The sequence below is a fragment of the Mus caroli genome, unplaced genomic scaffold (genome assembly GCF_978045245.1).
Source record: "Mus caroli unplaced genomic scaffold, Mus_caroli_1 scaffold_16, whole genome shotgun sequence".
Classification (NCBI taxonomy): domain Eukaryota; kingdom Metazoa; phylum Chordata; class Mammalia; order Rodentia; family Muridae; genus Mus; species Mus caroli.
In genome coordinates this window covers 23,273,268-23,286,474 of record NW_028227271.1, presented here as the reverse complement: position 1 = coordinate 23,286,474, position 13,207 = coordinate 23,273,268, and the positions used below count along the sequence as shown (strand labels likewise).

Genomic DNA, 13,207 nt, shown 5'->3' with positions numbered 1-13,207 from the left:
TATATACACACACACAAATAAATAGGGCGGTAGAGAAAGCTGGTATCTGTAAGATGAATGAGTATGAGCTGTCATAAAGCGTGCACGGAGACAAGCGAGCACAGAGTTTTCATGTGGGAGGGAAGGAGAGTGGACAGCCTGGATAGAACTGCTGATAAAGAGGAGGGAGGGAAGTTCAGCTCTGGGGTCCTGGGGAATCGTGTGAGTGTGGGTGAGCACAGACGTCCTAAATAGCTCTACCAAGTTGAGTGATGCCTTCATTGTGCTATGAGATAATGGAGCTTAGGGTTGGGGGAACAAGTTTGAGGGGAAGGGAAAGGATAAAAGAGACCCAAGGTGGAGATAATGGTTTGGCAAACAATTACACACCGATAGTGAAAGCCTCAGAAGAAGTTTATTCCCAAGTAACTCAATGTTAGCAGTAGGCAGGCCCCACAGCTGATTAAGTTTTAAATGATTAAATGTGTAATTTTCTAAAAAGTAGACATAAACTCAATGCCAGGTGTGTGTGGTGACGTGTACCTGTTATCCCACCCAGCACTTGAGAGACTCAGCTGGGAAGATGGTTCTGAGTTGGAAACTGGTCTAAATAAAACTTCAGAATAAAACCCTGTTTCGAGTGTGGTATGTACATCCATAGTAGCTAATGGCCAAATTATCTGCTATTTTGGAATTATAACTAAAAGGGTGTTTAAAAGCAGAAGCTGCTAATGTCCTACACACCACATCTGACCTGCTTATTTTTTATGCTACCTGTAAGCAAAAAGAGCAAAACGAATTCTTAGGGGTTTTTTTGTTTGTTTGCTTGTTTTGTTTTTGTTTTTGTTTTTTAGTATTTTAAATAACAGTGTCTGAGAATGTAAAATTCCTGGCTCACTGTCCTTAAGTAAAGTCTTGAACCACAGCCACTTTCTATGGCTGCTTTCACTCTCCTAGTACCCAGTTGGTTTGTTGAAACCAAAACCTTATGTCCATTGAGTGCTAAACAACCACTGTTTAACCCTTGCTCCACAGTGTGGAGGACCCCAAAGGGAATGAGGGAAGACTGAAGAGCTAGGCAGAGTGAATGGCAGAAGAACCAGTAGTCGGGGGCTGCAGGCGTGATGGCCAGTGCCAGATGCCCTCTAGGCTAGCAGTGAAGACATTGGTGACTGCAGGAGGGAGATGGTGAGTGCAGAAGCCAGTGTGAGTAGAAGGTAAAGAAGTAGAGACAGTGATAGGCAGCACTGAGAATCACATAATATGGGCTAGTCACCTGTGCATAGGTTAGTCTTTGAGATTTCTAAGTTGTCATCCTAAAATAGTATATTTCCTAAGGTTTTAACTGGTTTTGCTTTAACTGGTTTTAGTTTTGGTTTTCTAGTACTGGGAATTGAATCTAGAGCCTCTTGCTCACCACAGAACTATATCCCTAGCCCTCTTACAAGTATATGTAGATGAAAAGGGTGTGTGTGTGTGTGTGTGTGTGTGTGTTTGTGTGTGTGTGTGTTTGGTCCCATTAAGATAAAGGAACCTTCCAGTCTGGGCCAGTGCCCTGAGAAGACCTTGAGTGAGAGCTTCGTAGTGAGTCCCACAACACCCAGAGGAGGCTCCACTCCCAGGTGCTCTAACATGCCCAGGATCACAGAATAACAGGATCCCAGGAGCTTGATCACACCAGGATCTCAGGATCACAGAGACAGCTGAACTGGAATCACAGGAAGGACAGGCTCTAGTCAGATATAACAAGGGCAGGTAGCACTAGAGATATCAGATGGCAGGAGGCAAGCACAAGAACATGAGCAACAGAAACCAAGGTTACTTGGCATCATCAGAACCCAATTCTCCCACCAAAGCAAGTCCTGGATACAGCATCACACTGGAAAAGCAAGATATGGATCTAAAAAATCACTTCTCATGATGGTGATAGAGGACTTGACATAAATGACTCCCTTAAAGAACTACAGGAGAACACAGGTAAACAGCTAGAATCCCTTAAAGAGGAAACAACAACAAAAATCCCTTAAAGAATTACAAGAAAACACAAACAGGCAAAGGAAATGAACAAAACCATCCAAGATCTAAAAGTGGAAATAGAAACAATAAAGAAATCACAAAGGGAGACAACCCTGGTGTTAGAAAACCTAGGAAAGGGGCTGGAGAGATGGCTCAGCAGTTAAGAGCACTGACTGCTCTTTCAAAGGTCTTAAGTTCAAATCCCAGCAACCACATGGTGGCTCACAACCATCCATAATGAGATCTGATGCCCTCTTCTGGTGTTTCTGAAAACAGCTACAGTGTACTTACATATAATAAATAAATAAATTATAATAAATAAATCTTTAAAAAAAAGAAAACCTAGGAAAGAGATTAGGAGTCAGAGATGCAAACATCACCAACAGAATACAAGAGATAGAAAAGAGAATCTTAGGTGCAAAAGATACCATAGAAAACATTAACACAATAGTCAAAATACAAAAAGCAAATGGCCCCTAACCCAAAACATCCAGGAAATCCAAGACACAATGAGAAGAAGAAACCTAAGGATAATAGGTATAGAAGAGAGCAAAAATTTCCAACTTAAAGGGCCAGTAAATATCTTCAACAAAATTATAGACAAAAACTTCCCTAACCTAAATAAAGATATGCCCATGAACATACAAAAAGCCTACAGAACTCCAAATAGACTGGACCAGAAAAGAAATTCCTCCTGTTACATAATAATCAAAACACCAAATGCACAAAACAAAGAAAGAATATTAAAAGCAGTAAGGGAAAAAGGACAAGTAACACATAAAGGCAGACCTATCAGAATTACACCAGACTTCTCACCAGAGACTATGAGAGCTAGAAGATCCTGGGAAGCTCTCATACAGACCCTAAGAGAACAAAATGCCAACCCAGACTACTATACCCAGCAAAACTCTCAATTACCATAGACGGAGAAAACAAGATATTCTATAACAAAACCAAATTTACATAATGCCTTTCCATAGATCCAGCCCTACAAAGGATAATAGATAGAAAACACCAATACAAGGAGGGAAACTGCACCCTAGAAAAAGCAAGAAAGTAATCTGCTTTCAACAAACCCAAAAGAAGATAGCCACACACACATAATTCCACCTCTGACAACAAAAATAACAGGAAGTAACAATCACTTTTCTTTAATATCTCTTAACATCAATGGACTCAATTCCCCAATAAAAAGACATAGACTAACAGACTGAGTATGTATACAGGACCAAGCATTTTGCTGCATACAGGAAATGCACCTCAGTGACAAAGACAGACACTACCTCAGAGTAAAAGGTTGGAAAACAATTTTCCAAGCAAATGGTCCCAAGAAACAAGCTGGAGTAGCCATTCTAATACTGAATAAAATCAACTTTCAACCAAAAGTTATCAAAAAAGTTAAGGAAGGACACTGCATACTGGTCAAAGGAAGAATCTACCAAGGTGAAATCTCAATTCTGAACATGTATGCTCCAAATGCAAGGGCACACACATTCATAAAAGAAACTTTTCTAAAGCTCAAAGCACACATCACACCCTCACACAATAATAGTGGGAGACTTCAACACCCCACTCTCAGCAGTGGACAGATCATGGAAACAGAAACTAAACAGAGACACAGTGAAATTAACAGAAGTTATGAACCAAATGAATCTAAAAGATACTTATAGAACATTTCATCCAAAAGCAAAAGAATATACCTTCTGCTCAGCACATCATGGTACTTTCTCCAAAATTGGCCATATAATTGGTCATAAAACAGGCCTCAACAGATACAAGAAGATGGAAATAATCCCATGCACCCAATCAGATCACCACATACTAAGGCTGGTCTTAGATACCAACAAAAACAACGGAAAGCACACATACACATGGAAGCTGAACATTTCTCTCTCTACTCAATGATAACTTGGTCAAGGAAGAAATTAAGACAGAAATTAAAGCCTTTTTAAAATTTAATGAAAATGAAGACTCATCATACCAAACGTATGGAACACAGTGAAAGCATTGGTAAAATCAACAAGATAAGGTAAACCCTTAGCCAGACTATCCAGAGAGCACAGAGACAGTACCCAAATCAATAAAATCAGAAATGAAAAGGGAGACATAACAATGAAATATATCTTAAAATTATTATTGTTTGTTGAATATTAACAGTTGAAAACATTAAAATCGTGTTCTACAAACAAACAATAAAAAAATTACAAAAATAAAAACATTTAAAGTCATTTAAAAAAACAAGATGAAGGAACTGGCAGCTTCTAATGGTCTGTGCAGTTGTTTGGTCTCCTGCACAAATGCAGAAGCTTGCCAAGTCCAGACACTTCTTAAAGAGCACTTTTCCTGAAGAAGAAGAAAAAAACCAAAAACAAACCTGGCACCTTGCTTCCACTTTCAGAAATGAGGACAATTAGAAGTTGAAAAGCAAAGTAAGAGAGTGTAGAAGTGTGGTGGAAGTTAACAGATTGGGAGTGGGAAAGCCTGGGTCAATAGTGTAGCTTTTGAAGGTGCTTGAGTAGAAATTAGAAAATGGGGCACATCGTATTTTACAGTGTTTTCATTTCCTGTGAGACAGAGACTGTTTATTTTAAAGCATAGACTTTGGTTTGTTTTGGTTTCTTTTGTTTTGTTGTTGTTGTTGTTGGTTTGGTGGGATTGAATCCAGGGGTCAGAAGCCAGGCAGCCACACCACTCCCTAAAACCTACATAGATTCTCTCTGGCAAAGACACTGAGGCCTTGAGGCTTTTGAACCAAATAAACACAGTTTGATGGCTAGAGTAGCTCTTTTTAGAGGTATTTATGCTTCAGCCTACAAATCATTAACACTGAAAAGAGAGGCCTAAAAGGCAGCACACCTGGGACTGGTAGTCTGTAACAGCTCACATCTGGATGGACACCAAGTCTGAATGCCTTTTAAAAATTTTTTTTTTAATTTAAAAAAAAAAGATTAATTTATTTATTTTATGTATATGAATACATGTAGTTGTGCAGATGGTTGTGAGCCGTCATGTCGTTGGGACCTCGGCTTTCTTGGGCCCTGCTCACTTGGCCCCGCTCGCTCCAACCCAAAGATTTATTTATTATTATATGTAAGTACACTGCAGCTGTCTTCAGACACTCCAGAATAGGGAGGACATCAGATCTCATTACAGATGGTAGTGAGCCACCATGTGGTTGCTGGGATTTGAACTCAGGACCTTCGGAAGAACAGTCAGGGCTCTTAACCACTGAGCCATCTCACCAGCCCCAATTCTTATGTCTTGACTTTGAATTTGGAACTTTAAAACTGTCTGCTCCTACCTAACAGTTGCTTTATCTCCAGTAGGTGTCAAGAGTCTTGCTTGCCTTTAAGGTGTTTTATGTTCACATTTATTTATTATGTGTGTATGTGCGGTCAGAAGACAACTTGGCAATAGTCATTTCTCTCATTCCAGCATTTTAGGGATTTTAGGCTTGGTTGAAAGCACCTCTACCTAGTGAGCCATCTTGCTGTTTCTTGTTTGCTTAAAGTTCATAAAGAAGAAGAATAAAGAAAAAAACCAAGAAGCCTCTGGCCAGGCACTCCAACACAGTTAGCTTCTCTAACAAAGCCCCAGAATTTTCAGCACCTGAGCTCTAGATCCACCACCAAGTCAGAAGAAAGGTAGTGGAGCTGTGTTCTCCTTACCATATCCATCCTGTCTTTAATATGACTGGGAGAAAATGCCACAACGGGTTGTACAAGGATTCTGGCACAATGTACAGCACCGACCAGAGTTTGGGGTTGAAGCAGCTGTGTGTATTATAAAGTTAGTCAGAGAGTTACTCTTTTTTTTTAATTTTTAATATTTTTTATTACGTATTTTCCTCAATTACATTTCCAGTGCTATCCCAAAAGTCCCCCATAACCTCCCCCCACTTCCCTACCCACCCATTCCCATTTTTTTGGCCCTGGCGTTCCCCTGTACTGGGGCATATAAAGTTTGTGTGTCCAATGGGCGAGAGTTACTCTTATTAGGCTGTGCTGTCACCATCTTATTTAAGAAAGAGCGTTAAGGCATGTGGCCAACTTTACATAGAATGCCTAACTCACTTGTAGAAGGGCAACATCACAAACTAGCTAGGAAGATTCCACCCAGCTTTATTCTCATAAGAGAAAAGATGATTAGTAAATGACATGTGGAATATTCCAGAAACAAATATTTACTAGTTATTTGTCCATCATCTGCTATATGTTCTGCAGACGGTACTGTGTTAATATTAGACAATGACTGGTTTAAGTCTTTATTCTGTTCGTCATCACGTTACAGTCATCACCCTTTTACTGGGAGGCCAATACTGTCTTGTGATTGGCTAAGAATAGATGGCATATGAGTTGCCTGGAACTTACTTGAGCCAACTATTCTTTTCTCCTGTCACTCACAGTATTCAGTAGTGGCCAGTGGTGGCTAGTCTGGGCCCCTGTTTTCTGATGATGTATCTCTCTCCTCATAAAGGAGGCAGTTAAATGGCAACATGCTGGCCCAGCATCATTTCAGCAGTCAAAGCAATACTGCTACCAGAGTTGCTTGGCAGGAATTCAGGCCTCAGATTATTCCTGTAGTATGCCTCAGTGTGCTGGGCAGATTTTCTTGGGAGGAATGGATGATTTTTTTTTTCATGAAAGTATTCAAAACTATTGTTCAAGCCTAAGTACTGAGTTTACAATAGAGAAACACACAGTGGTGGTCTTTTGCTAAGATGGTGACAGGAAGTAGAGAGTAGGAACCTCTGCAGTCAGGGTTGAGGTGGGGAGCAGCAGGTCCACCAGGGTGTAGTGATTTCAGGGTTGCTGTGCACATTTCTGTACTATTTGCCATTTTATATCGATGAAAGAGCTAAGACAGATATTTCATAAGTAAAAGCTAAACGATTCCTCATATTTTTGTTATGTAAACAGTCACAGACAAATCTTTGTGTGCGAGTGGCTGTAGCAACCAAAGTCCAGTGAAATACTGTGATTCTCTAGGCCTGTAGTCCTCTGTGGGTGCCAGTTCTGTTTCTGTTCTCGAGGAGCTTAAGGCCAATGAGAGAGAGGCCTGTAAGTAGAGACTTTAACTATAATTCAGTATTGTTGAACATAGGCAAAGTGCGCTTCCTGTGCCTAGTCAGGAACTTGAGAAAGAGTTCCCAAAGGACTTCAGTGAACTAGGATAATTGTCTACAAAGTAGCTCAGGAAGTAAAAACACCTGCTGCGAAAGCTGACGGCCTACAGCCCAGCCCCAGGACCCGCCACCTCCCCCAGACTGTCCTACCCCAGCATGTGTACACAGGACAAAAAAGTAAATACAGAACCTGCTGTGGTAGCGCATGCCTTTAATCCTAGCACTTGAGATGCAGAGGCAGGCAGATCTCTGAGTTGGATGGCAGCCAGAACTACATTAAAGGAACCCTGTCTTGGTGAAAGAAGAAAAAAGTAAATGTAAATAAATGCTTTTTTTTTTTTTAATTAAGAAGTTAGAGGAAGGAAAAGTCCTCTGCACTGCTGAGTGCTTGGCTACAGCCATCGAGGGTTTGGTGCAGTGAGTGCTGGTTGCTTAATTTTCCCCATTTAGATAAGACATTATTGTTATTTTTGATTATTTATCAGTCACCTGTTACCACCACCACGCCTACCCTAGTAAAGTGAACATCCTACAGGAATTTTAAAAAGCCTGTCCTTTGAGTGCAAAATGTAAGCTTTCTTAAAAACAGACTTTTAATTTAAAAGACTTTCCCAATTCCTGTCTTTCAGTGCCCGAAGTGACGAAACCAAGTTTAAGCCAACCAACGGCCGCCAGCCCAATTGGCAGCTCTCCATCGCCACCAGTCAATGGTGGCAACAATGCCAAAAGGGTGGCAGTGCCGAACGGACAACCGCCAAGCGCCGCCCGCTACATGCCTCGGGAGGTGCCACCGCGATTCCGTTGCCAGCAGGACCATAAAGTGTTACTAAAACGTGGGCAGCCCCCTCCACCGTCCTGCATGCTCCTCGGGGGTGGGGCGGGGCCTCCTCCCTGCACAGCACCTGGAGCAAACCCCAACAACAATGCACAAGTGACAGGAGCGCTGCTGCAGAGTGAGAGTGGGACTGCACCAGGTAAGCCCCGAGCAGGAGAGCGTTCCTTTGTTTGTTTCCTGGTATCAATTGTTAATGCAGAGATAGTACCACACAGCAGATGGGAGAGGGCCCCAACATAAAATTTGCATGGACCCTTCTCTAAGCTGGGTTGTGCTGTCTTGACATGAAAGCATAGATTGTGTCATTCCTCAGCTGTGTTCAGGAAGTGAGACTGGCATGGGGCTTTTTCTAAATCTTCCAGAATCCTATGCTTCCAGAATGGTCACTTAAGATGTTGTATAGATTCTTCAGAGAATACCAGATGATACTAATACCATTCTATTGGTTTTGGTTTGGTTTTGGTTTTGGTTTTGTTTAGTTGGTTGGTTTTGGTTTTTCTAGACAGGGTTTCTCTGTGTAGCCCTGGCTGTCCTGGAACTCACTTTGTAGACCAGGCTGGCCTCGAACTCAGAAATCCGCCTGTCTTTGCCTCCCAAGTGCAGGGATTAAAGGCATGCGCCACCACCGCCCGGCTCATTCTACTGTTTTTAAATTAGGGTTTTTGTTTTTTTTTTAATTAGTGTTTAATTTTAGAGCCCTGGATTTTGAACTATGCTAGACATTGCAATATACACATGAGGGAGTTTGCTTAAGGAGTTTCATTAGAAGTCTTGAGAGGTTCTTTCTGTCTTATCTTTTGAAACAGGATCTCAGGTATAGCCTAGGTTAGTGTCAGGCCCATGATCCTCCTGCCTCAGGTTTGTGAGATCATGTGCCACCAAGAGTTTAAGTAGCAAAGACTTTCCAGCCCCGTTTAAAAAAACTAATGTGCCTTTTTAGGTTCTATTAAAACTTTGAGCTTAAGCTAGAGAGCTAGAGAGAGATGAACAGGCAAAGGTGACCACCAGGCTTGATGCCTGAGCCCCACCCACATAGTGGAAAGAAAGGACTGACTCCTAGAAGTTGTCCTCTGACCTCCATATGTACCGCATAGCACGCATACAAATAAGTAAAAAACAAATTTTAAAGAAAAACAACTAGACTTTGAATATCATCAAGCATAGGAAAGACCAGCATAGTCTCAAGGTATTAGGATTCTGTGCTTTCTCATTTTATATGTGTTGGTTTTAATGTGTATTAATTAAAAATGCAGAAATTAGAAATTTTTTTCATTAAAACACATTATTTTTACCCTAATACATACCAGATATGCTAATTTTTTAACTCTATGTTGTGCAGTACTGATTTATCATATTTAATCCCCTTGGGAGTCTAAGCCTATCTGATGCATACTCCAGTATCTCAGGAGCTAGCTAAGGGACATTCAGAGAAGGCTTACTGAGCAGATTTGCACCGGCCACTATGTGGAATTCACACGTTAGCAAGATAGGCTCACAGTGAAAAGCACAATGTGGGGAAGGAAGGACAGGAACAGAGGCTACCGTGTGAGGAAATGGCTCCGACAGTTCCTAGGGACAGACAGTTTTTCAGTTGACAAGCTCAGAAGTAGCTGCATAGATAAAGTGGCACTTGAGGTATGTCTAAAAAGATGAATATATTTCACTGTGTGGAGTTGGGAGGAGAAAACAGCAGGTGCCAGCCTTAAATGGTAAGACTGTAGACATCTTTGTAAAAAGTTATAAAAGATACAACTGGAAAGACTGGTTGGCCTTAAGTCATAGAACATCTTAATGAAACTAACCAACGGGTTTTGTTTTTCTGTGCACTAGGGAATTGTTAAACACTCTCAGAGAGCAGTAATGGAACCAAAAAACAGCTCCAGCCTTGAGTGTTAGAATAGATTAAAGAAACATAGCATGGCTTGTTGCATTTTCTCAGGATACAAGAAGGTCCTTCTGTTTCAGTAAGAATGGCAAATAGGTAGCTTTGAGAGTGGATACAGAGTTGGATGTTGCACATGCAGCACTAGCTAGTGACAAAGAGGAAACTCTAGCATCTCCTCAAAGGCCTGATGACCTAAATTTTAGTCCCTAAGACTCACATGGTAGAAGGAGAACAAATTGTCCTCTAACCTCCACACTGGCACTACAGCATGGGCTACACAGTTAGATACTGTGCTAAAATCACTCAAGAAAATCAACTAGGTAAACAAGATAGTCTAGGGACTGCACTAAGCTTTCCAGAGGCAGGCAGAGCCCCAGATGTTGATGTACAGCTGTGGTAACAGATTATCTCTTTCCCAGAGTCAACCCTTGGAGGTGCTGCTGCTTCAAATTATGCAAATTCCACTTGGGGCCCGGGAGCCTCCTCCAACAACTGCGCCTCCCCCAACCCAATTCACATCTGGGACAAGGTGATTGTAGACGGGTCTGACATGGAAGAGTGGCCTTGTATTGCCAGCAAAGACACTGAATCTTCTTCCGAAAACACCACCGATAACAACAGTGCCTCGAACCCTGGCTCTGAGAAGAGCAGTCTGCCAGGAAGCACCACTAGTAACAAAGGCAAAGGGAGCCAATGCCAGTCTGCAAGTTCTGGGAACGAATGTAATCTTGGGGTCTGGAAATCTGACCCCAAGGCTAAGTCTGTTCAATCTCCCAACTCTACTTCAGAGAGCAACAACGGACTAGGAAACTGGAGGAGTACGAGTGGTCAGGATAGAATTGGACCTGGCTCTGGCTTCAGCAACTTTAACCCAAATAGCAACCCATCTGCCTGGCCAGCATTGGTCCAAGAAGGGACTTCTAGGAAAGGGGCATTGGAAACAGAAAGTAGTAGTTCCAGTGCACAAGTTAGCACAGTAGGTCAGGCATCCAGGGAACAGCAGTCAAAGATGGAAAATGCGGGTGTTAATTTTGTTGTCTCTGGCAGAGAACAGGCTCAAATTCATAACACTGATGGACCAAAAAATGGAAACACTAACTCCTTGAACTTAAGTTCACCAAACCCCATGGAAAATAAGGGAATGCCCTTTGGAATGGGCTTGGGGAACACCTCCAGGAGCACTGATGCCCCTTCACAAAGCACTGGAGATCGAAAGACTGGGAGTGTTGGGTCTTGGGGTGCAGCTAGGGGGCCTTCTGGAACTGACACAGTCTCTGGACAAAGCAATTCTGGAAATAATGGGAACAATGGAAAAGACAGAGAGGACTCCTGGAAAGGAGCTTCTGTTCCAAAACCAACTGGGTCAAAAAGTGACTCTTGGGACAACAATAACAGGTCTACGGGTGGGTCCTGGAACTTTGGCCCTCAGGACTCTAATGACAACAAATGGGGTGAAGGGAACAAAATGACATCTGGGGTCTCTCAGGGAGAATGGAAACAGCCGACTGGGTCTGATGAGTTGAAAATTGGAGAATGGAGTGGTCCAAACCAACCAAATTCTAGCACTGGAGCATGGGACAATCAAAAGGGCCACCCCCTCCCTGAAAACCAAGGCAATGCCCAGGCTCCCTGTTGGGGAAGATCTTCCAGCTCCGCAGGAAGTGAAGTTGGAGGTCAAAGCACTGGAAGCAACCACAAAGCAGGAAGTAGTGACAGTCATAATTCTGGTCGTCGGTCATATAGGCCCACGCATCCTGATTGCCAGGCTGTCTTGCAGACTCTTTTGAGCCGGACTGATTTGGACCCTAGGGTGCTCTCAAACACTGGCTGGGGCCAAACTCAAATTAAGCAGGACACAGTGTGGGATATTGAAGAGGTGCCAAGGCCTGAGGGGAAATCTGACAAAGGAACTGAGGGGTGGGAGAGCGCTGCCACACAGACCAAGAACTCAGGGGGCTGGGGAGATGCACCCAGCCAAAGCAATCAAATGAAGTCTGGATGGGGGGAGCTCTCAGCCTCGACAGAGTGGAAAGACCCCAAGAGCGCAGGAGGCTGGAATGACTATAAGAACAACAACTCTTCTAACTGGGGAGGAGGCCGAGCCGATGAAAAGACACCTTCCTCTTGGAATGAGAGTTCTTGTAAGGATCAGGGGTGGGGCGGTGGGCGCCAGCCCAACCAAGGATGGACTTCTGGGAAGAATGGTTGGGGCGAGGAGGTGGATCAAGTGAAAAATAATAATTGGGAAAGTTCTGCCAATAAGCCTGTGTCTGGGTGGGGTGAAGGAGGGCAGAATGAGATTGGAACTTGGGGTAATGGTGGGAATACAAACCTAGCTTCAAAAGGTGGGTGGGAAGATTGCAAACGATCCCCTGCGTGGAATGAGACAGGCAGGCAACCCAATTCGTGGAATAAACAACACCAACCGCAGCAGCAGCCACCGCCACCACAGCCAGAGGCTTCTGGTTCTTGGGGAGGCCCACCCCCGCCACCTCAAGGCAATGTTCGACCTTCTAATTCCAACTGGAGCAGTGGACCCCAGCCTACAACCCCTAAGGATGATGAACCCAGTGGTTGGGAGGAGCCATCCCCACAGTCAATTAGTCGGAAAATGGACATTGATGATGGCACTTCAGCTTGGGGAGACCCTAACAGTTATAACTACAAGAATGTGAACCTTTGGGATAAAAATTCTCAAGGGGGCCCAGCACCTCGAGAACCAAACCTGCCTACCCCGATGACCGGAAAATCAGCATCAGGTAGGTACCAACTCTTTTCTCATAGGTCCTAGTAAAATAAAAGAAATTCTGGTCTACACCCTATCTGTCAAGGTGCATCTATTTAACTTACTCTGAGGATCGTTCCTCCAGTTCCAGCTTTCTTGCTCTGAGAACCTTTCTGTGGTGCACTGGAGATGGCACCTGCTCTCATACATTACAGTGTTTTCCTTGGTACAAGGAAAAGATGATAACACTCTTGGTACCCGGAATTATTTTTCTGCAATTATATTGGCCTGTATAATTTTTAAAATAACAACAAAAAAAGTCACCAAATAAGCTTATTTCCTGCAGAACAAACTACTCTAGGTTTAAAAATAAAGAACTAAGGTAGAAAAAGACTGGCTTTCTTTCCTTCCTGGCTCTACCTATGGAAAATCCCCCTGCCCTTGTGCTTCTCTTCCTCTGCAAAGGAGAGCACTCTGGTGTTCTTCCTGAGACTGTCACAATGCTGTATCTCAGCTGGTATCTGGACAGTTGGGGTCTCCAAACTTACTTTATTTTTATAGTGTTAGGGCTGAAACCCAGAGATTTGAACATGCTAAGCAAGTGCTCTAACTCAGGCTACATTCCCACCTCATTCCAAGTGA

The 13,207-nt window shown here is 43.0% G+C and overlaps 1 protein-coding gene across 6 annotated transcripts in view; it reads left to right on the top strand.

Moving 5' to 3' along the window:
• The window catches only part of Tnrc6b (trinucleotide repeat containing adaptor 6B), a 216,815-nt gene that overhangs the window by 158,314 nt on the left and 45,294 nt on the right, over positions 1–13,207 (top strand). For all 6 annotated transcript variants that reach the window (XM_085831814.1, XM_085831815.1, XM_029469460.2 and 3 more), the window contains 2 exons: positions 7,750–8,094; positions 10,260–12,599. In XM_085831814.1, coding sequence (XP_085687940.1) covers positions 7,750–8,094; positions 10,260–12,599 — 2,685 coding nt within the window. The remainder of the gene's footprint in view (positions 1–7,749; positions 8,095–10,259; positions 12,600–13,207) is intronic.